This window comes from Mixophyes fleayi, chromosome 2 (genome assembly GCF_038048845.1).
Source record: "Mixophyes fleayi isolate aMixFle1 chromosome 2, aMixFle1.hap1, whole genome shotgun sequence".
NCBI lineage: Eukaryota > Metazoa > Chordata > Amphibia > Anura > Limnodynastidae > Mixophyes > Mixophyes fleayi.
In genome coordinates, this window is record NC_134403.1 from 184,350,625 (window position 1) to 184,375,572 (window position 24,948).

Consider the following 24,948-nt stretch of genomic DNA (forward strand, 5'->3'; position numbering starts at 1 on the left):
TACCTGAAGTGTTGTAATGCCAGGGCATACAAGAATACACAGCTATAATCTCACCGATTTCAAACTAGAACAGCAGTAGAAGCTTTTGAAGACAATGACTGATAATTTGAATGTAAATTTTAGATTACACTTTCAGCTATTATGGTTAACATTATTTTTACCTTTCCTTTGTGTCTATTTTAATTATACAGTGAGCAATGCTCAGACTCTTTACCACTGGACCTCTACCTCCTGTTTGAATCTCTCGGGAGTGCCACATACTAAAATGTTTTTTTTATTTTATTATTACCCAGATTATATTATTGCACACTGGTGTTGGGAGGAGCAACAGGTCTTTTTTTTCCTTTGGGCAGGTAATGGAGCAGGCAAATGTTTTTTTTCTCTGGGCCTGAGCCCCCTCGATTATTCAGCCCCGCGTTGCTGATTTCCTTGTGATAGCATGGACTACTAATTGTCCATCCACCCACAATTGCTGCAACCAGACTATGCTAGCAGCGCTAGTGCTTGCATCACATATTTTGGGGTAAAAAAGATTTATATATTTATTTAAACCTTTTTTAACACTAGATTATGCTGATGATGAGTGGTGTATCAAGTATGCTGTTGCTTCATGATACGCTTAAAGCGTAACTGGATGTAATTTAAACCTATTTTCATGAGGACGCATTTACGTGTTCATTTTAAATGTACGCACCATAAAATAAAGTTGTATTTAAGGTTCAGTGGTCTGTAAACATGTTTTGCCTATTACAAAATATGTAAGTGTTGCACAATGTATGACAATTTATTTTTGTAGAAGCACTTAAATGGTGCATGTTTTATTTAACGACAAACACATGTCCACATTTATGATGGTAAGAAGTAAATATAGCATAGGTGAGGATCTTACTTTGTCATTATCATATAAGTTCCAGCAGAGAAAGTAAAAGTGGGCTTGCAGTCTTCTTGGACAATGCTTTTATCTTCAATGAATGGAATCGTTAACACAAAACCAGCCTGGATATCATTCTTTAAGCAAAACTGAAAGTAAAAAGAAAAAATATTGATGGTACTTTCAATAACCCACGTAACATACACAGTATGTTTTTTTTTTTATTAATTTTAATACATGAGTGGAGGGAATACTTGAAATATCTCTGATAACTAGTGATGTCAAAATCAGAGATGTTTATATCATTCACTGTAGTGGATAGTTCTCACCCAACCGGGGAGTAAAACATATATTTAAATGAGCTTTTAAATTTAAAAATCAACTGTACTAAATATCTTCATTTTCCAATAACAACACTATGATTTTTAAAGTGGAAAACCATGTTAACATGTGTTAGGGTTCAGCTGGTTGTTCTGAACATCTTTACTTTCTATCAAGTCTGAGCTGCTGTGTATGTGTCTCCCTCCGAAAAACTGTTCTCTGCATCATTGCCTTCAATCAGTTCTCAGCTGCAGTGCAGGTATGCCTTTCCTGAATAGTTGATTGATGAGCTGCACGATTTAAAGAACCCCTCTACTTAAAGGATCCTTCAGAGGGCCAGAACCTACGCTGCAGCAGCTGGTAAAGGACTACTGGAAGGTGGACCTGCTCCTGCCCTGCAGCCCAAGCCAGCCCAGAGGAAGCAACAGAAGCAAGATAAGCCCCTACCACAGCCACAAGTGGGTAAGAAACCTTCCACCCCTTCTCTCCCCATCCCTCTTCCAACCTCCCTCCCCACTCCTTCCTCCTCTGCTCCTGTTGTGACAGTATCTCCCTCCCTTTATACTGTCACAACTCCACCCCACTCTCGCCAACGCGCTCCCCTCCTCTTCCCACCTTCACCACTCTCCCCGTTGCAACCCTACCTCCTCTCTCCCCTGGAAGATTTTCCCCCTCGTGTCCGCTGCAGGAAAGGAGAGCAAATTGAGGCGGAAGAGGAAAGACAGCCCAGCTGCCGGCTCCAAAACTTCCAAGAAGCCAGCGGTCGAGCTGGATGTGGACGAATTCCTGCAGCTGCCCGACAGCTGCCTTATCGATCAGCTGGAAGAGAGAGGTCTGCTCCCATCTAAACATGGGGACACAGGCAGAGCGGACCAAGTCCCACCTGACAAGGATGACAACTGATGTATTGTATGTGCTAACTTTCTTTTTTCTCCAAACTAATGGCTAAATTTTCTCTTTTTACCATAAATGTGAGGAGTGTGAAGGATAAGATTAGATGTCAGTCTGTGTTTACCTTCCATAACAGTCAGAAATGTGATGTTTACATGTTGCAGGTATGTTCTTTGCCTTTTTCTAGTTCTTATAGACATCTGGATAGGCAGTAATCTCATGGGCCCTCCTATTGGTCTGGGGGGAGTGACTGTAAGACTGAGGGGGTCGCCATACTTATTGGGGAAGTCACTTCACACTGGATTCCGTTCAGGAGTTTCACTGCGGCAGATTGCTTACTGTAGATGGCTCTTGGGTGGGTGAGCCTATCAGGCTAATCTGTGTGTATGCATCCCCTGGTAAGAATGAGCGTTTGGAGCTTTTCAAGACCCTACGGGATCAGCTCGCGACCACCAGGGTGGTAGTGATGGCCAGGGATTTTAACTGTCCTATAGAATAAGGAGGATGTAGTACTAGCAGCACTGCTAAACTTGATGTTTCGTCTAGGTTTCTGCAGAAGATGGTAGCCGAAGCATCCGTGCGGGATGCAGTGGGATGCATGGGGGCTGGCTCTGTAAATTATACTTGGAGCCGCGCCAATGGCTTAGTGCGTTCCTGGACTGACTTTGTGTTTACCTCGAGAACAGTAAGGCAGAAAAGGCATGTCAGGGTTCCCTGCTTCTTCACGGACCACAGGACAATTGTTTTCAAGGGGGTTCTGGGCTACGGTTCTCCTCCCGGCCAGGCTCCTGGAAATTGAATTGTGCTCTGGGTGATGTTTTGTTCTTATGTTAACCTGATGTACCTTGAGATTTACAGCTCGGTGTTGGTGAACGGCTGGAAGACTGACCCCTTTTCCGTAATGTCTGGGGTCAGACAAGGCTGCCCTCTTTCATCTCTTCTTATTGTTTTCAGAATAGAGCTCTTCGCAATGTGCATCAGGCGGAATCCAGAGATAAAAGGCATCACTGCATCTGGTCCAGATTGACTAGAGGCCAAGTGTTCACTCTACATGGACGACGTCACTGTCTTCTGCGCTAACCAGCGTTCAGTGACAACACTTGTCCAGACCTGAGAGAACTTCGGCCGAGCTTCGGGGGCAAAGGTCAACTGCGGGAAGTCAGAGGCAATGCACTTCGGACAGTGGCACCTGTCATCCCAGTTGCAGTCGCCTTCACAATCAAGTCGGACTTCTTCAAAATTCTTGGGAGTTTGGTTTGGTGGAGAGGAGGCGGCTCTGAAGTGTTGGGAAGAGAGACTGGCAACAGTCAGATAAAAGATTGGCATGTGGAGCCCCAGAGATCTTACCATCGAAGGGAAAGCACTGGTGCTGCACAACAAGATTCTTCCCGTTCTGCAGTACACGGCCCAAGCTTTGCCACCTCTTGCTGACATCTGCAAGACCATCACGAGTACAGTCTTACACTTCATCTGAGGCTCCAAAATGGACAGAGTGAAGCGGTCGGTTATGTACAAGGAGCCCCTTAAAGATGGGAAAGGGATTCCGCATATCCCTACCATGCTGCGAGCCTTCTTCGTTTGTAAGTGCATTCGCAGAACTCTTATTGAAATGAACATTTGCTCTGCTGGGAAGTCCATGTCTCGCTTTTCCTCCTGCCTCTTTGGAAGACCCTTGGTTGGAACAAGTGGGACAGCTCCTTCCTTTACAACTGGACTACACCTTGGTTTTACCTGAATGTTCTACAATTTGTGAGGAAGCACCATCTGGAGGGACTTAAACCAGACTTGTGGAAAGCAAAAATTGTCCACAAGCTTCATATGGAATCTGTTCCCGGGCTCCCTGTAGCTACAGCAAAACATCTGTAGGAGAATGTGGCCTCTAAGAGGCAGACTAATAGACATAAAGATATTTCATGGATGGCTATTTAGGGGTGGTCTGTCTCTCAGGTCATTCATGTACTCCCGGAACCTGTGCAGATATGTTCACTGCCTCTTTTGTATCACCAGAAGGGAAACAGCACAGCATATTTTTTGAGACTACCCCACTGCACAGGCACTGTTGGATGCTTTGGAACATGAACTTAAGGACAGTATGCGCAGGACTTGCCTTTCATACCATTCGGTATTTTATGGATTTCCTGGGACCCACACCATTGTGGCAATCCAGGAGGCCTGGTGCCTTAACTGTTTTAAGGATGCTATGCGGCTTGCCAGGAATCGCCTCAATATTAAGCGGGAGAAGATGATCATCCAGGACTGTCGCAGGCTGATCCACAGCCTGCTAAGAGACTATAACACCCTTGACAGTCCTGAGAAGTTGATTGATTGTTGTCTCCCTCTTCTCCTTCTGCCCTGTATGTGTGTTTTTTATCATTAAAACTTTTGGCTTGTGCTTCCCCTCCCTTACCCCCTCCAACCCATTCCCCTATCACTGTTTGAAGTGTTACTGAATGTCATGCCTTATTTATGCACCATTCCCACATTTGTGTCTGTCCTCAATAAAGCTTCGGTCTTGTAACATCCCCACCCTACCCTCTCATCTACCATCCCCTCACATCATTGCTTTTTTGAAATGTTATATTGTTTAGGTTTGTATGGTTAGTGCAGCACTTGATGTATAGTGTAGGATGTTATATCTTGTACTTTATGCCTTGTATTGTACTAAAATGTATTAATGATTATGTTTTACGGTGTACTGCGTACACTTGAATGCAATGCATCGTGTGTTTTTTGTACCTTAATAAAAATAAAGTTACTTTTTCAATCAAAACTTAAAGGACCCTTATGGCTGCTCATGCATTGCCAGTGATAGAGTTGAACAGCGTTAGACAGGTATGATTCTTGACTTCTGTATCTTGGCCAAGTTTGTCCATGACCTTGCACCGGTTCCTGGTTCTGCATTAATTTGCATTTTGATGTTTATATTGCATCATACACTGCTGGGTTCCAGCTCTTCTGACTGGACTATTCGGTTGCATCATTCAAATCTGTTTCTGTTTGTCTTCTGGCTCCACTCAGAATCTCGAGGCATGGACCATGGTAACTATCATTTGCTCTCTAGAGGGATGATTACTGTGTTAAGCTACACCATCATTGCTTAAAGAGATATTGTTTATTATCTTGCCTGAATAATCTGCTCCAGTATTACTTCAAGAGATATTGCTTATTTCTGTGATGCAACAAGACTGTTTAACTCATACATTTTATTCTGGCAATTATTCAATCCTTTTCCTGGTTGCTTTTGATTCTGCAATAAACGTCATAACTTTTTCACTACAACACAAACTTGTTATTCCTGTGCATACCTAACAATGTAGGATTAAGACCAAAACTTATTATAAAGATTTGGATTGTGACAATTTTGTACCACCATCTAGCAACCATCTATGTAGATGGATTTACAATATTCCGGGCAGTCAGTTTACTTGTTTGGGCTCCCTGACACGTATTTTTGTTTATTTGAGGTAAATGAGCCCCTGAACTGCGGTCTCTATGAGAAATTGAAATTGTCACGTGAACTGACTCTGATTCTCTCAAGAACAGTCATACCAAGTTGCCATTGGGACAGTTAAGATTACTGACTTGAGGACTTTGTGGACAAGAGTGGGACATATATCCTTTCCCCCCTCCCTTGGAGACCACTGGTTCTGATATGTTACACATTGATTGTACACAGTGCATTCGGTTGAAAGAATCTCCCTATAATATCCTATTTAATGATGCTGGGTTTCAAGATACATGGTTATACACATTCATTTGGTTAGACTAACCAATTTTGTTACCTTATATTATTGATGTTGTTTTTTTCTTAGTATTTCATACATTTGAGCTTCATGACTACAGATCAATAATATCAGCACTGTTTATTTTTGAACTGTTATGTCTATATTTGATACACAATATCAACATTACTGCGAGCGCAATTGGGACGCCTTTGTTTATCGATTCAGTTGTTCAAGGAGGATTACCTTGGTCCCACTGCTGCTGTAGTAATATCGTTTAGCCTGGAATTGAGCGCAGTGTGCACATCCATCCAGTACCTAATTCTTTGCCTGAACGATTTGTACTCATGTGGGGATACCTCATAAATGTGTTTCCACAGCCTGCAACCACCACTGTCTTCAGAGGAGATAATTTAAAGCCATACCTGTCCATATCCAAAGCTGCATGTTTTCTTAACTGAAATCCTCTCCCATTTATGGACTCTTGAGACTGACTTGTTAGCATTTCTAAATTAAAAAAGAACAAAAAACTATTAATGTTAATGAAAGAGTTTATAGCGTAATAAAGCACTTGGAAATGTCACACGTACAATTATTTTTGTACGTGCACAATGTATACATATATGCTTATAATCAAACCTTATTAACTACACAGGATAATTTGCCTACCCCATAGGGTCAAATATATACTTGCTATGTATTTTTTACTTTTATATAAGGACACAGTCATACCTTTATATTAAGGTTCCATCTAATAAACGGCATTCCACCATGTTAAATCTGTGAGAGAGGGGTCATGGTGTTTGAGGGGCTACATTTTAAAAAGTATTAAAGCTATTAAGCTGAAATTTGGCATGTGAATACAGTACTGTCCACAGGTGCCGCATGCCAAAAAAAATGAATAAAAAATAGCAAAATAGGAATAATCTAAAGTTCAAAATCTCGCCGTTTATTTGAACTTCTTGTATTGCAAAAGTCACCAATTTTTTTTAGAAGAGCGTAACTCTGAGTACAAGAGGTTTTAAGACTTGGGGCTAGATTTACTAAGCTGATGGTTTGAAAAAGTGGGGATGTTGCCTATAGCAACCAATCAGATTTTAGTTTTCATTTATTTAGTACAAAATGACAGCTAGAATCTGATTGGTTGCTATAGGCAACATCCACAGTTTTTCAAACCCACAGCTTAGTAAATCTAGCCCGAGGAGTTTGTTTTGTTAGAAAGCTATAAGAGTGCCTTTGATGGGTGACAACTTTGAAAAACTAATAGTTTTTTTAATAATTTGGTAAAAATATCCCCATTTTAAAGATAGGGATTTCACAGAATTTCATAACGTTGCGCATGTCAAATAGAGGTGTGTGCTGGGTGTACTCAGAGTGGCTTTACTTGCAAGTACAAATATGACTGCTCTCTCGCTAAGAAATTTACTTCTGTGAGCAGGAGAGATCAGTCATATTTTCTAGCCAAAGGTGGGCTTGTTAGTGTTTTGGGGCTGAAGGGGACGGCACCCTATACTTGTATTAGCCTTGGCACCACTTTCATTTCACAGTTTAATCCCTCAGAGCGGTGCCAGAGGTGGCTGTTATAGAACCTATTTAATTCTCCCACCCCCTCAGCGATGTCAGTTAAGTTATTCACTGCACTGACCTGGGTGCGGGAAATTCAAAAGTGTTCTGAGATTTCTGCAGTGAACGCTGCAGTGGAATAGAAGAGGGATTATCCGGACAATGTTTTAAACGTTAAGAATACATCTGAGATACTTCTTTAGTTCTAAACAATGTCCTTATATGCATAGCCTGGGTAAAATAAGAATGTCAATATTTTAACTATATACAGTATATATGTATAAGTCGAGCAATACGTAGCTGGCATGATATGAACTTGCACAGGGAAAACCCAATGGATTTCAAGTCCATCGCGTTAACCACTAGTCCACAACTTCCCCTGCGCAGTAGTTGTGAACGTGAATGTATATGCATACATATAGACACATACACACGCATAATATATCTATATACATGTCTCTCTCTCTCTCTCTCTCTCTTTCTCTCTATATATATAGCGGTGGGATAACCCTAGGTGGCTTTTCGTGAACCAATCAGGAGAGCCGAGTTATTCAGGAGAGTAATAACTGCAGCCAGGAGAATGCACAGGATGTCTAACTACACCATTTGTCCAGAGTGGACCTTGAGACTCTGTGCAGTGCCAAGCACATTGACCTTAGCCATTCACCAAGCAGGGCGGAGATGTGAGAGTTGCTGTACGAGTGGCACCGACAGCAAGGTAACCAGGCGGAGGAAACTGATGGCAGCAATGGCCAAGGTGGAGACCCAGTTGATGACCGCAGACGCCCAAACAGCAGAGATCCCTGCTCAACGGCGTGCAGCAATCTGAACCCAGCAGACTGCACTCGCACAACCAGCCCCTCTGTCCTATGATGAGCGCAGGGCTGCCGGGCGAAAGATCCAGCTGGTGGCCTTAGGGGACAACGCATGTGCAGCTGAGCGGTCACAGGTCATTGAGGCAGGGCGCCAAGAGGGAAAGGCACCAGCCATGCACCCCAGGGGGAAGGCGCCCCCTAGAAGATCAGGACTGTCATCTCTGCATTGCCTAAATTTGAGGACTGTGTTGGGAATATTGATGAGAACCTGCAGGTATTTGAAAGTACCTGCAGGCTACACAATGTACCCAGAGAGAAACTGGTTAAGCATCTGGTACCCACACTGCAAGGACGTGCAGTGGAGGCCTACCGTGGGGTGCCCACAGAGGACTGTGCGGACTATGATATAGTGAAATGGGCACTCCTTAAATGATACACTATTACCCCAGAGACCTATCGCCTGAAGTTCCGGGATTTTACCAAGAACTTCCACGCAACCCTTGAGCAGTTTGCCAACCTGCTGCGGGAATCTACCAGGAAGTGAGTGGGTGGAGCATATGCCCAAACCGGGAAGGAGGTAATAGATATAATGTGCCAAGAACAGTTTTCCCGCGGTGTGCAGCGGAGGTGACAGAATGGGTGTTGGATCGGAAGCCAGGCACACTGGAAGCAGCCGCCCAGCTGGCGGATCAGTATGTAGCTGTGAGGCCACACTGGCAGAAGCGCCAGGTTAACAGCCAACACCAAAGGACTGTACAATCAGGGGGACACCCCTCTGCTACTCACCCCAAAAGCTATCCCCTAACCTTTCAGGTACCAGTCGCCAGTCACTGCCCCACTCTGTCCCTTGGAGTTATCAGAGACCACCGGAGCCCAGTCTGGAGAAGAAGTGCTTCAACTGCGGGAAAACAAGTCATTTAAGGAAGGACTGTTTCACAGCCCCAGCACTCCAGACTCGTGCCCCTAATCCAGTTTCTTTTTTTGATCCTGCTGCAGTATTGCAGGGTCGCACTGTCAAAGTTACTGTGGCAGATGGACTGGAGAAGGAAGTGAATGTCACAAGGGTGTATCTGGACTGGGGAAATGGCCAGGAGTTACGAGATGTTGCCGTTATAGATGGCCTCTCAACTGACGTGATCTTAGGCAACGATGATGGGGGTGGAATTGTGACCGCATTTCTCAACTCTATTACCCAGAGCCAAGTTGCTAAATTACAGTCTTCAGGATCTACACCTGCACAACCCAGCCCAGAGGAAAAGACCACAGCTGCTAGACAACAGTCATCACCTGCAACCACAGCTTCGGCCAGTCCAGAGGAAAAGACCACATCTGCTATTTCTTCAAGAAACAGCCAGCCCTTTGCCTCTGGAAAGACTACTTCTCCTAGCAACGCAGAGGATGTTGAATCTTGCCAACCTGATATTGTGGGGGTGCCCGGTGATGCTCCTGTCCCTAGCAGTATGCCAGCTCCGGCGGTGAGAATAGCTGACCACAGTGACCTCACTATGACGGACCCCATTTTGACTGACCATAGTCACCCCAACATAGACCCACCTGCAGCGTATCCTGACTTAGACAATAGTGAGGGCTGCAGGGAAGAGTTTATGGCAGCGCAGCTCTCTGATACCTCACTTGAAGGCATGAGGCGCCAGGCTGGCATCAGCCTTCCAGCGCTGGAGGAGGGGAGTGTGACCTGATGTAAAGGGTTGTTGTACCGTGTAGCTTGGAAGGTAGATGGGGATAGACCAGTCCAGAGAACAAGTTCAACTGGTGGTACCATGGGGCTTTCGCGCGCAACTGATGTCAGTTGCCCATGAAATCCCTATGGTGGGAGAGCAAGGAAGAGACCGAACAGTGAAGCGCCTGGCACAGAAGTTTTTCTGGCCGGGGATGTCGAATGACATCCTGGCCTACTGTAAGAGCTGTCATGTGTGCCAGCATCTCGGGCGCCCCAGTGCTCGTGCTCCCCTCAGGTCCTTGCCAATAATTGGAGAATCTTTTCAGCGAGCAGGTGTGGACATATTAAGTCCCCTGCCTGTGCCCAGTAGATTGGGGAAGAGGTACATCTTCACCGTGGTGGACTACACTACCCGGTATCCAGAGTCTGTAGCTCTGTCCTATATAACTGCGGAAAAGGTAGCGGACGCGCTGCTACGAGTATTTAGCAGTGTAGGATTCCCTAGTGAGATCCTAACCGATCAAGGGACACGGTTCATGAGTGAACTGGTCCAGTGTCTCTGGGCAAAGTGTGGAGTGCGGCAACTTCGTACTGCACCCTACCATCCCCAGACTAACGGACTGTGCGAGCGGTTCAATGGCACTCTGAAACACATGCTACTAACATTTGTAAATTTAGAGGCGGAGACTGGGAACTCTACCTGCCGCACCTCCTGTTTGCTTATCGGAAGGTGCCTCAGGAGTCTACTGGTTTCTCCCCCTTTGAACTACTATATGGTGCAGAGCCCATGGGCTTTTGACCTGTTCCGGGAGCCTTGAGACACCCACTCTGGATGTCTCTGTGGTGGAGTATGTGTTGAAGCTCAGAGATCATTTAGAGAATCACATGGGGCTCGCGCAGGCTAACCTAGTGGAAGCGCAGGCAAAACAGAAGCATGCATGTTAAGTCTGTATTCCTTAGTGATGCACAATGTGAACACTGGAGAGCATAGGCCAGTTAGGCAACCCGCTTATTGGGTCTCACCAAAAGGCCAAGAAAAGTATATACAAGGAGGTAGAGGAAATACCTGAGCTAGGGGTGATCGAGTCATCGCATAGTCCGTGGACATCCTCCGTTCCATTGGTTCCCAAGAAGGACAAGACAACACGTTTGTGCGTAGACTACCGAGGTGACCATGTCTGATGCCTATCCCCTGCCCCGAATTGACACTCTGTTAGACGAGTTGGCTGAGGCAAAGTATATTTCCACCTTTCACTTGAACAAAGGGTATTGGCAAATACTGTTAACACCCGAGGCTCAGAAACAGTCAGCATTCATCACCCCATTTGGCCTGTTCGAGTTTAAGTCCATGCCATTTGCGATGAAGAATGCGCCAGCCACCTTCCAGTGTGTGGTTGATTACCTGCTGGAAGGGTGTAAAGACTTTGCTCAAGCTTACTTGGATGACATTGCTATTTTCAGTAGAACCTGGGAGGACCATCTGAAACATTTAGGGCAAGTGTTGGAGAAAATCCAGTGGGCAGGTCTGACCATCAGAGCAGACAAGTGTCAAATGGGGAAATCAGAGGTGCAGTACCTGGGTCATTGTGTGGAGGAAGGTAGGGTTAAGCCAGAACTAGCTAAGGTAGAGGCAATCCAAAACTGGCCCCAGTCAACAACCCAAAGACAAGTACTGGCCTTCTTAGAGACCTCAGGCTACTACAGACGTTTCTACAGACGTTTCATCCGAGACTTAGCACTGTATCGAAGCCCCTGACAGATCTCACTAAGAAGAAACTCCCCAAAGTATTTGACTGGACACCCACTTGTGAGCTGGCATTTCAGTTGTTAAAGAAAGCCCTGGTTCGTTCTCCAGTACTGTTGGTGCCCAATTATGACAAGGACTTTATTGTGCAAACTGACGCGTCACAGAATGGACTGGGGTATGCCAGAATTGACAAGGAATGTGTGCATGCCGACTTTGACATCATCACCCCTGGCCCACACACAATGTCCATGTGTGTGTGGTGAATCACCACACACACGTTGCCGCTGGGGAGGCCGGGAGATTCAAGCCAGACCCAGGACTCCCCCTCGTCCTCTCTCTGCCTGCCTGCCCCTGGACAACGAGCACTACACTACACTACAGAAAACACACTACACTACAGAAAAAACTACACTACAGGAAATGGTTAATAGGGACACACTACACTACAGATAATATATATTACACTATTACTACAGAAAATATATATTATACTGCACTACACTACAGCAAATATAAAATACACTATGCTACAGAAAAACCTACACTATGCTACAGAAAAGTATTCTATACTACAGGAACGTACATTGCAGATACAGAATTGGATCCAGGATACAAGGATTTGATAAGTATAATTGATTTTTATATATGTATATATATATATATATATATATATATATATATATATATATATATATATATATAAAGTTATATGTGTTTGTAATGTTGATTTGGCTATTTATATTCATATATTGTTTGATACCTGTGATAGTTAATTCAATATTATAAATACCAATTCTTATCAAGAATACATATGTAAAGCTAGGATAGTGTAAGGAATAAAGATGGTGATCCTAGGGTTAATTTTATATTGATGTACTATATTATGTTGAACACCGTTATGATATATGTGTGAACTCTGAATAAAAGCTTTTCTGTGTTAACAATAGAATATTTTGATTTAAATACATACATATGTTGAGAGTATTGGTAATTTATAACAAATATATACTGTGAAGCACTGCTGAGATACAGTGGTTATTGGATAAATAATTTTGTAAAGCTTAAGTGTTATTTAGTGTGGTCAAAAGACTGACCAAGGCAGCATTGTGTAAGGCAAAGTGCATAAAAGTGAGAGTTTTATAACGAGTGTATCTGAGAACAGAATAAGAGGATAGCGTAGGCATGTTAGGCGCAACCACAGGTCTTTTAACAATGTACTTGGACCAGGAGCTACTGCACATGAGAGGGCAGCAGTATTGGGAGCAGCGCTAGATAGATCGGTCATGGTACCTGCAATGGCATTAGCGTCAGTATTGGAAGGAAGACAGTTGCTGCGATTGGGATATGACGCTTTGTGGAATTAGCCACAGACATTGACACTCACCTTAAGTTAGTCCATGATGGCAATGCATGATATACCTGTGGCGGAGTGGTCGAAATATTTGATACCTAGTTTGATGGTCCGAGCGCAGGAGGCATACGATGCCATGAGTCCAGACCAAGGAAAAGACTACCAAGAGATTAGGAAAGTATTGTTGGCTCGTTATGTGTCACCCCTGAATCCTACCGCACTAAGTTCAGAACTATGGCAAGAAGCAGTGACTTCTTATATGGAATTTAGCAGTTTATTGCAAAGAAACTGTAACTAGAAGGGCAGCAAGCCACAACCATAACAGACATTAGAAACACCTTTATATTGGAGCAGCTAATGAATAAAATGGCTCCAGTAATTAGAGTGGGTGGTGGACAGAAATCCCACTACCCGAGAGAAAGTAGCAGCATTAGCCGATGAATTCCTGGCAAACCGTCCCCGATGGAGGGGACCTTGCGGAAGTCAATGGGCGACTATTCGAAGGACCCCACCACTGGCTACATAACACCCAATGTCTCAACGTACCCCTGCTGCGCACAATACTGCTCCCAGACCTCGTGGTCCAGCAGAATCTGACCCTAGGAGGTGCTACACTTGCCAACAACCGGGACACATAGAAAGAAATTGCCCACGTGGAGGAAGACAGTTCTCTGGATTGAAACCAGCTGTGCACCGAGTTTCAGTGTGTCAAGGCACATCAATTGAGGGTGGCGAGGGGTACTACGATCCTAATGTGCCAGAGGTCGGAGGAAGAAGTCTATCAGGTGGAGGAGGTAGCGGAAATCGGTAAGGCTACTCCTGCAAATATGAAGGGACACCGGCAGCGGGTAAAAATGATTGGCCAGGAACTGCAGGGACTCCGAGACTCGGGCTTCTTTTACTCTGCTATGGCCCAGTTTAGTCCTCCTAATCAATTGCTAAAGAATCAGAAAATCAAAATGTCAATGGCGGGAGGCCAGATTACATTCATCCCTATGGCCATGGTTAATTTGGATTGGGGCCTGGATTCGGGGGAGGTGAATGTGGGACTTTTGGATGGATTACCTACTCACGTTATTCTGGGGAATGATCTGGGGGGTGGATTGGCCAGTTACTTTGTGGGAGCTATCACACAGAGTTGAGCACAGGCTTTGGAGACAGCTCCGAGGACCCACCGATATCAGCACCAGAAGTCCCTGTTGGATCAGCTGCCACACCACCTGAACCGCTGTCGGTAAGAAACACTGTACCAGACTTACCTGACATTGGCATGAATCTGGGGGAGATAGATAGGACTGCATTAAGGGAAGCCCAACGGACTGACCCATCTTTAGACGGTCTCCGCAGTGCGGCAGAAAGGACAGATTGGGGACCTCAGAAAGATAGGATCATGTGGGAAAAAGGGAGGTTTTACCGGGTGCCCGCCAAGGTAGATCCTCTAGAGCCAGGAGTGGATAGGAAACAGCTGATTGTTCCACACCAGTACCGTCACCGGTTAATAGCAGTAGCCCATGACATCCCCCTAGCTGGCCACTTAGGGTTTGTAAAACCCATGCCCGGTAGTTACGACATTTCTTCTGGTCTGGAGTTAACCAGGAGGTCAAACACTATAGGTCATCATGTGATGTATACCAATGTCTCGGGGGACACCCACGACGGGTCCCCCTACAGTCCATGCCCATCATAGGTGAGCTGTTTAGGAGGGTAGCCATGGACATTATGGGACCTTTTAAGAAACCAAGCCAAACAGGGAAGAAGTATATCCTGACCGTAGTTGACTACGCGGCAAGATATCCTGAGGCAGTGGCTCTAGCATCCATAGATGCTGAACGTATTGCCCAGGCTATCATGGATATCTTTAGCCGTGTAGAATTCCCTCAAGAAGTAGTCACCGACCAGGGGACGCAATTTCAAGGGGACTTGCTGCAGACAGTATGGGACAAATTTAGGGTCCATCCCTTCCGCACAACCACCTACCATCCCCAGACTAACGGTCTTTGCAAGAGATTTAATGGGACCCTTAAGTAGTTGCTCCTGACATATGCTGAGTCCAATGGGGGAGACTGGGATAAGTCATTGCAGCAGCTATTATTCGAGTACCGCAAAGTGCCGCAGGGTTCTAGCGGGATCTCTCCTTTTAAGTTATTATATGATCGAACGACCATTCGACCTAGTCAGAGAAAGCTGGGAAGTCTTGGAATATGTGGTACAAATGAGGGATAGACTGCAGATGTTGATGCAGTTTGCTCATGACCATACTTTGGGGGCGCAGGAAAGGCAGCGCCATTATTACAACCAGAGGGCTCGAGAAAGGGAGTTAGAAGTTGGACAGAAAGTGATGATGCTAGTACCTGCCAAAAAGCACATGTTACAGGCGACCTGGGCAGGGCCCTATACCATAGTGGACAGACAAGGCCGGGTAGATTACGTTATTGCACTAGATCGAACCGGGAAGAGGGTGGGTACCTTTCACACTAATAGGTTAAAGGAGTACGTCAACAGGGGAATAGGGGCCATGGCAATCTGCTGCCCACCTATGGATGACCCAAAGACTGACCCCATACCCGACATTCTCGCAGCAACCAAAAAGGACCTAGGGGTGGAGGCGATGCCCATAGGCCAGCAGTTAACAGGAGTCCAGACTCAACAGATGAAGGGAGCATTGGTGGTAGAGCGGCCTCAGTTCACCAGAAGGCCTGGGCACACTCATGTAGTGGCCCATCATGACGACACCAGAGAGGCTCGGCCTATTCGGCAACCAGCATATCAAATGAGTTCCGAGGTGCTTGACAAGAACATAAAAAGAGGCCGATGAAATGCTGGCACTGGGGGTCATTATACCATCTAATATTCCCTGCGCGGCCAAGGTGGTGTTCGTGCCCAGGAAAGACCGGAGTACACGCTTCTGCATGAATTATAGGAATTTAAACGAAGTGATGGTGACAGACGAGTATCCCATGCCCCGGGTAGATGAGCTGTTAGACAGGCTGGGGGTGGCTCGCTATGTGTCCACACTGAACCTTAGTAAAGGGTACTGGCAGATACCCCTTACCGGGAGGCACAGGAGCAGTTCGCATTCACCACTCCGTTTGGACTATTTGAGTTTACTGCCACGCTCTTCGGAATGAAGAATGCCGAGCCACCTTTCAGCGTACAGTAGACCATTTGCTGACAGGGTGTGAGGCGTTTGCCCAGGCATACTTGGACAATATAGATATTTTTAGTGAGACCTGAGAGGACCACCTGCAACATGTGGCCCAAGTATTTGCCCAGATTAGCCAGGCTGGGTTGACGATCAAACCAGACAAATGTCAGATGGGGATGGCGGAGGTGTTGTACCTCGGGCACAGGGTTGGTGGAGGAAATATTTGACCGAAGCCGTCAAAAAATTGTTGGTAACCTGAATTGGCCTCATCCCACCAACCAAACACAGGCATGTGCCTTCCTTGGGACGGCGGGGTACTATAGCAAATTTGTGATCAAGTACAGCACCATTGCTAAGCCGCTAACTGATTTCACGACCAAAAAGCACTCCCGACAAATTGATTGGACCCCTGATTGTGAGCAGGCATTTTCCCTGCTTAAGGATATCTTGTTCCGATCCCCAGTATTAGCAGCCCCTGACTTCCGACGGCGGTTCATTGTGCAAACAGATGCCTCGGGCGGTGGAATAGGGTCTGTCTTGAGTCAAGTAGGGGAGGATGGTTGTGAACAGCAAGCGGCCTATCTCTCCCGGAAACTTGTTGATCGCGAGATAGCATACACCACTATTGAAATGGAGAGCCTGGCCATAGTTTGGGCTCTGAAAAAGATGAAGTCGTACTTATATGGGCGTGATTTTTCGGTGGTCATAGATCATAATCTCCTTTTAGTTGACGACAACGCACCGCAGGGGAAAGAGGACGGTTGCTGAGGTGGAGCCGGGCCTTACAACTGTATAACTTTTCCATCTCTCACAAAAAGGGTAAAGAACACGGAAAAGGCCTGTCCCGTCAGCAGGAACCAGACACCAAGTCTCGTCGTGCCCCTGGAACTGTCCAGCCAGTCTCTCTCACCACGAGGTACAGACTAAAAAGTGGGGGGAGTAATGTAAAGCAATGGGCATGGTGTATGAAACCAGTGTTACAACCCCTTAATATAATTCATACCTGAACTGCACTTTTTAGCCATGTTGTTATCAGGAAGTATCAGTGATGAAACTATAACATCTCCTTGGAAAAATACTTCAGGGGTGAATTAAGCTACCATTGTTAATTCTGTTTGCTCCCTATTGTCCGCTAGTGAGTAATACAGACAGCCAGGAGCCGTACCCAGCAGGGGTCACCTGAGGGAAGACACCTGTGGAGGTAGGGGAGGGGGCTGGATAGTTTGAGAAGCACATTAATCGACACCTTTTGCAACTCACCTGGGCACGTAGTTCCCAAGGTGGGATTATGAGTTGATAAAAGAGGCTACCCTGGGAGCTGGACATGTAGGTGACTGACTTTGGCCAAGAGGTGATGCTCTGCCAGAGATGTGCTGCGGAACCTATCTCTCTGAATTTATTTTAACTGATTTCCTCACAGGTTGGACCTGCTATCGCTAATGGTCCCTGCTGTATTTAATCCTGTTCTGCAGAATAAATCATCCTTCTTTTTTTCCTCCAATACAGTGTCTGAGTGATTTGGGAACCACATACCTTCACAATGATTATATTAGTTAATAGGTGAGAACACACTCACCTTTTATATTTTTTAGAAGTATAGGTAATATAGTTACTGTTACAGTATATTATGATGATAATTGTATTTAATATCAACTACATGAGTTAAGATACATAAGTTTGTATGTTTTACTATATTCACATTTTTTAGCACATGTAATTATCATTATCACGTAATCACTAGCACCATAACAATGTAGTATGATTGTAATTATAGTTTGAAGCGATTTGGCACAATACAAGTGCATGGTTTTTAATTTTTAACTTTTATTTTTAAATATAAATTCATTTCTCGTTTTGGTTATGAATAACAACGTTATTGAAATGTTCACATCTTTGAGGATGAATCCTGACCACATGTCTGGGATTCACCCTAGCTTGTTATTGGAAAATAGGAAAAATAGAAAATGGTGGATGAAGATTGTTCAGACAATAATGCTTTTATTTTTTTTAACATGTACAGAGATTCTAAATTTGAAAATGTATGTGGGGTGCGGAGGAGACCAGAACCTATTTGAAGGGTTGGGGACACGCCTGCTACCTGTCATTTTAAGATTACATCAAGAAGGACTGCAATCCGTGAGTAACCAATCCCCGGGTGCGTGGGCGAGCTGACCATGCTATCTAAACATTCTGACATAGCCTCCTCTCCTCGTACTCCTCCACCCTTGAAGGTAATTTCATGGAATGTGGACGGTCTAAATACCCCTATAAAACGAAAAAGAGTTATAACACACCTTAAGCGCCATAAGCCCGATATCATCTTCGTGCAGAAAAACGCATTGGAAAATGGGGGATGACGCTAGCCTTAAAGATACTTGGATTGCTGAGTGCATTTCAGCTCCATACAAAAAGATGTCCAGGGGGTGGCCTTGTTGTTTGGGAGGAATATGTCCTATACCATTTTAGACAGGGTTATTGATTCAAATGGCAGATATATATTACTTGATGTCCAAATCCATGATTACAAATATACGCTCCTAAACATATATGCCCCTAACGTAAATCAAAAAGAATTTTTCTACTTTATATCTCAATTGGCTGCCTCAAGAGAAACGCCAAATCTAATAATAGGGGGCGATTTTAATGTGGTAGACGACCCAACTGTAGATAAAAATCCCCAAAATCTCAGATCGGAACTATGGACTCAAATTTCTACCCTAAAAATGGCACATAATCTTACAGACCCTTGAAGACTGCTAAATCCTTCCGATAAATATTTGACATTTCATTCGGGGGTGCATAATTCTTTTTCTACGCTTGATTATATACTAATAGCTGATTCCTTAGTAACTGAGGTGTATCAAGACCGATATTGGTTCTATACTTATATCTGATCATGCCCCTTTAACAATAGCGCTCCGTTTGCCCTTGGAAGGACAACAGAATTCTACTTGGCGATTCCCATCCTATTTATATACTTCAGAGAATTTTAAACAGCACCTTAAACACCATTGGTTGGATTACCAAGAAAATTACATTGAATATTTTGACAATACTATATTATTCTGGGAGGCATCTAAGGCAGTCCTGCGAGGGAATATAATAGCATACATGGCCAATCGGAAAAAAATAATCGAAGAAAATTTACCAATCCCTTTCACAAACAATGCAAACTCAGTACAATGCTTATATTTCTGACCCTAAAGATATAACATATGCTAGCTATAAGCAGGCAAAACAAACATTAGAAAATTTCTTACTGGCCCAAGCTCAATCTAAAATAGATTACACAAAAAATAGATACTATAGGTGGGGCAATAGAACTGGTAGACTTTTGGCAAACCTGTTAAAACCTTTTAGACATAGAAGCCATATAGTGGCTATCAAAACACCAGAATCCTCACTGCCCCTCACTAAATTTAAAGAAATAGCGGGAGCCTTCTTAAAATACTATCAGACACTATATACAGCTACTCCATCTAATGATGCACTCCTGAATGAAATATTACAGGAAGCTAATTTGCCGAAACTGTCTCCTGAACAACAGGAATTATTAAATACAGAGATTTCATCTCAAGAGATCTCGGATACTATTTCAGATCTGAAGCTTCATAAATCCCCTGGCCCTGATGGATTTACAGGTGAATATTTTAAACTCCTAAAAGTAGAGATAGTTCCTACTCTACTGGAACTATATCGGACAAATCACCGACACCGTCCTCATTAACCATCCTTCAACCAGGCATACACTACTCTAATCCCAAAGCCAAATAAAGATCCTATGTTAATTGTGAGGACACCGGGGTTAGAACCAAAGCTCACTAGATACCCTGTCCTCTAGGTTCACAGGTCACACAGGTAAGGAGACAGGAAAGAAATAATAATCCCTTTTATAAACAAAGTGTACACACTTAGTAAAATACAACAGTGCTCCCCAATGAGAAACTTGTTCCCCCACCAAATATATCAAGTGTCAGAAAATCACCAGTGCAAGTAAAAACTCCCCAACAAAGTCCCCAGCAGGTTACCTCCAAGCACAGAGTCCTAGCAGGCCCAAACTCCTGATAATAAAATCCACAGCTGACAATCCAAGTGGGCCACGGTTTCTGATCCTTAAGGTAGGTCTGTGTATCTTGCTGATCCCAGCCGCTCGGCCAACTCTCCACCAGCTTGGTGGGACCCTGGGTATAGTCTCCCTACCGATGTATGCTCACCAATTCCCCAGAATCTGCGAGTGTCTCCCAATGGAGTGGTAACAGAATCAGTCCTAGAGGTACACTGTCCGATCTCTGTCAAGAAGCTCCTGCCTTAAGCATTCCTTTAAGGCCCTGCGAGAATACGGTTACTCTCCAACAGTCCAAGTCCTCACTGTCTCAAGATTCTCCAACAACTCCCTTTTGTCCCTTCCACAACCCCCCACTCATTGTCCTCTTCTGATTGGTGGTGTGGAGAGTTTGGGTGGTAACAGGGGTGGAAATAGTGCATGACATCAGTAGTCTCCCCCCTGCGGTGATGGTGCCATTCGGACTGTGTTGCAGACTTGCTAGAACAATAGTTAGCAAACAGGGAGAGACCCCCTCCTGATTTTAGATAAGGTCCTGACCCTCCTCTTTTTAACCCGTTCCACTACTTTTTGATGTCACAGGGTCCACAGCTGATTCACACTTCCTGTGAGCTGCCTCTCCCCTCCCTCTCTGAACACCACAGCAATAACAGATCTGGCCACCGGGCCGCATTTAATAACAGAGTGGGCCATGGTTGTTCAGTTGGCCCACTGAGGACAGACCGGGTTGGCAGGATATTCTCAATATAAGGCCCGGGTCTGTCACATACCTCCCCCTTATTAAATCAAGGGGACAGTTGGAGTCTGGTGGTCGGGCTCCAGATGTTCTCCTTGGCACGGTGGGTTCCTTAATGAAGGGTTCTCTTCCTCTCTTCTGGAGAGTCCGTCCGCATTTGAGTGGTCTTTCCCCTTTTTGTGCGAGATAGTAAAGTTATAACCTTGTAATGCTAAACTCCACCGTAATAACCTCCCATTTTCCCCAGAAGATCTTTGTAACCAGTAAAGGGGGTTGTGGTCTGTAATTACTGTGAACTCTTGCCCATAAATGTAGGGTTGTAATTTCTTTAGGGCCCACACTATGGCCAGGCATTCTTTTTCAATTGTGGCATAGGCTACCTCTCTATCCACCAGCTTTTGGGATAAATAAACCACTGGGTGCTCATGCCCATCCTCCCCCACTTGGCTGAGCACAGCACCGAGTCCACACCCTGAAGCATCTGTCTGTACCAGAAATCGTTTCTTGAAGTCTGGGGCTGCTAACACTGGGGACTGGGTCAATGCTACCTTCAGAGCGTCAAAGGCTCCCTCGCACTCTGGGGTCCATTCTATATGTCTGGAGTATTTTTTCTTTGTCAAGTCAGTCAGGGGCCTGGCAACAGTGCTATACTGAGGCACGAATTTTCTGTAGTACCCTGCGATCCCGAGGAACGCTCGTACCTGCTTTTGGTTGGTGGGTCGGGGCCACTGAACAATGGCCTCTACTTTTGCTGGTTCAGGTCGTATGATTCCCCCACCAACACGGTGCCCCAAGTATTGCACTTCTGCCATGCCCATGAAGCATTTGTCTGGGCGAATGGTCAACCCTGCCTGCCTGATTCTCCTCAGGACCTCTGACACTTGCACTAAGTGATCCTCCCACGTCTGGCTGAAGATGGCAATGTCATCTAAGTAAGCCTGGGAAAATTCCTGACACCCCCCCAACAGGTCATCAATCATCCGTTGGAATATGGCTGGAGCATTTTTCATCCCAAAGGGCATGGTCGTACATTCAAACAATCCCAGTGGGGTTATAAAGGCTGACCGCTCCTGAGCTTTGGGGGTGAGGGGAATTTGCCAATAGCCCTTGCTCAGATCCAAAGTGGACACAAACCTGGCTGCCCCTAGCCTGTCTAGTAGCTCATCTATTCGGGCCACGGGATAAGCATCAGTGGTGGTGACCTCATTTAGTTTACGGTAGTCCACGCAGAAGCGGGTGGTCCCATCCTTCTTCGGGACCGATACCACCCCTGCAGCCCATGGACTATTTGACTTCTTAATTACTCCTAAGGCCAGCATTTCCTCTATCTCCTTCCGTACTTGGGCCAGTACAGCGGGGGTCATGCGGTATGCTACCTGCCTTATGGGCTTCTCCTCCTCGTGTCTACATGGTGGGTAGCTAGGTGGGTACGCCCGGGCTTACAGGTAAATTGGGCCTGCTCCTTCTCCAGCACCTCCCTCATTTCCTGCCTCTGTCCCTCTCCTAGCTGCGTCCCCACTGCACTGTCTCCATCCCCTTTTCCTCTCTCACCTCCCCTATCATCTCCAGTAGGGGGTCTACCTCTGTGGGACCCATGGGGGACAACACACCACCATTGCTGCCATCTGCCGTTCCACATAACCTTTTAGTCGATTGATGTGGAAGGTTTTCAGCCAGGTTTCCTCATCATCCAGCGCTACTACATAGTTGACTGGCCCTACCTGCCTCACCACTTTGTATGGGCCATCCCAGGTGGCTTGAAGTTTATTCCGTCTCATTGGGACTAGCACCATCCCCTTCTGTCCTGCGTTCAGCTTCCTATCCTGAGTGTGGGCATCGTACCACTCTTTCTGCTTTGCCTGGGCTCCTTTTAAATGGCCTTGCGCCAGCTGCGCTACCCTCTTCATCCTCTCCCTCATCTTCTCTACATATTTAAGGATAGGCTGCTCATTAGCCTGGAACATTCCTTCCCAGCTCTCTCTAACCAGGTCTAGGGGGCCTTGTACCCTCTGGCCATACAAAAGTTCAAAAGGAGAGTATCCGGTGGACTCCTGGGGCACTTCTCTGTATGCAAACAGGAGCTGCTGCAGGGCCCTGTCCCAGTCTCTCCCTTCAGACTGTACATATGCCTTTAGGAGGTGTTTCAGCGTTCCATTGAAACGCTCACATAACCCATTGGTCTGGGGATGGTACGGAGTGGTTCGCAGGGGCTTAATGCCCCACTTTTCCCATAGGGTCTGGACTAGGTCCCCTTGGAATTGGGTCCCCTGGTCAGTAACCACTTCACTGGTATATCCTACCCGGCTGAAAATGTCCACCAGTGCCTGGGCCACATGCTCTGCGTCTATGGACGACAGGGCTACTGCCTCTGGGTATCTGGTGGCAAAGTCCACCAGGGTGAGGATGAATCTTTTTCCAGTGTAACTGGGGATGGCTAATGGACGTACGATATCTATAGCCACCCGTGCAAAGGGCTCCTCAATTATAGGCAGGGATTGTAGTGGGACTTTCTTAGGGGCTCTCCCTATTCTCTGGCAGGTGTCACAGGAGGCTTTGTACCGTTTCACATCCTGGGTGACTTGAGGCCAGAAAAAAGTCTGCAACACCCGGGCCAACGTTTTTCTGGTGCCAAAGTGCCCCGCTGCTGGAATGTCATGGGCCAGCGCTAATAAATGGGTCCGGTAAGCCCAGGGTACTACCAACTGCTTCACTTCTGTCCCTGGGTCTTGATCTAGGGTGGGGGTGACTACCCTATATAACAGCCCTTTGTCCCACACTACTTTACTGCCTGCCACTTCCCCTCCCCAAGCGTCTGCTGCACTCCTCAGTTTGGCTAGGGATGGGTCAGTCTGTTGGGCCTTCCTAAATTCCCTTCTGTCCTCCTCCCCCAAATCAATTTCTGGTACATCAGATCTTTTAGGGTTACTCACCAACGGTGCTGCCTCTGGCTCCTTGGTTCTGGTTTCTGGGGTTAGTCTTGGTGGTCTCCTTGGCGTTGTGGCTTCTTGTGCAGCTGTGGCTTGCACTCGGCTCTGTCTGCGGGTCACAGCTTGCACAAAGTGAGTGACCAATCCCTAGCCCAAATCATTCCCCAAAATCACTTTTGCTGGTAGTCCATCCAGGATGCCCACCTCCACCCTTCCAAATCCCACCCCCCAATCCAAATGTACCCGGGCCTCTTGAATATCTGCAAGATGGCCCCCCACCGTGGAAATCCGGACCTGCTGTCCCTCCATAACTTGGGATATTTTAATTATATCAGGCTCCACCAGGGTCAGAGATGCTCCTCAGTCTCTCAACCCCTGGACCTTGCAGTCCCCCACCCACACGTCCTGTAGATGACCCTGCATATTCCTAGGGCTCTGCCTCCCCTCCCCCAAAATCAGGTTCACCACATACACCCCGTCCCTTGCCTCTGGCACATCAGGACAAGGTGGCTCGGCCTCAATGTCGATTTCAAAATCTCCTGGGGCATACTGTACAGCGGCCACTGGTGCAGCTCTGGCTCCTGGCATCGGACCTTTGGTACGGGGACAATCTCTCTGGAAGTGCCCCACCTGGTTGCACCGATAGCACCTCTTTGGATTCAGGTCCCAGGGTCTGGATCGGACTGGTTCATCTCTTGGATTCCGGGCAGAGTTCTCTCTAATAAAGGGGCCTCCAGGTGTCGCTAGACTTGCTGGAATTGGTCGGCTCCCCCTCCCTGCAGCTGCTTGACTAGGCATACTAGGGGCTCTCCACCTGGGTCGACTCACCATATACTCATCAGCTAGCCCTGCTGCCTCCTCCAGGGTCTCAGGTTTTCTGTCCGCCAGCCATTCCCGGATCTCTGGGGCCATTTTTAGAGTCAGCTGCTCCAGCATAATGAGCTCTTTTATTTGCTTAGCGGAGCAAGCCCCTTTCCCTTCCAACCATTTCTCACAGGCCCTCTGTAGCTGGCTGGCAAATTCCTGGTGCGACTGTGACCCTCCTTTATTTAAAGTCCTGAACTTGTATCTGTAGGTCTCTGCATTTAACTGGAATTTTACCATCAGCGCCTTTTTCA

At 46.0% G+C, this 24,948-nt stretch overlaps 1 protein-coding gene across 7 annotated transcripts in view; it reads right to left on the reverse strand.

The window, feature by feature from the left end:
- Positions 1-24,948, reverse strand: part of TEX14 (testis expressed 14, intercellular bridge forming factor) — a 427,022-nt gene that overhangs the window by 269,851 nt on the left and 132,223 nt on the right. For all 7 annotated transcript variants that reach the window (XR_012688029.1, XM_075195065.1, XM_075195067.1 and 4 more), the window contains 2 exons: positions 6,231-6,312; positions 890-1,020 (listed from right to left, as the gene is read on the reverse strand). Coding sequence is in view for 6 of the 7 variants with exons in the window: in XM_075195065.1 (XP_075051166.1) it covers positions 890-1,020; positions 6,231-6,312 (213 nt within the window). In the remaining variant the exon portion in view is untranslated. The remainder of the gene's footprint in view (positions 1-889; positions 1,021-6,230; positions 6,313-24,948) is intronic.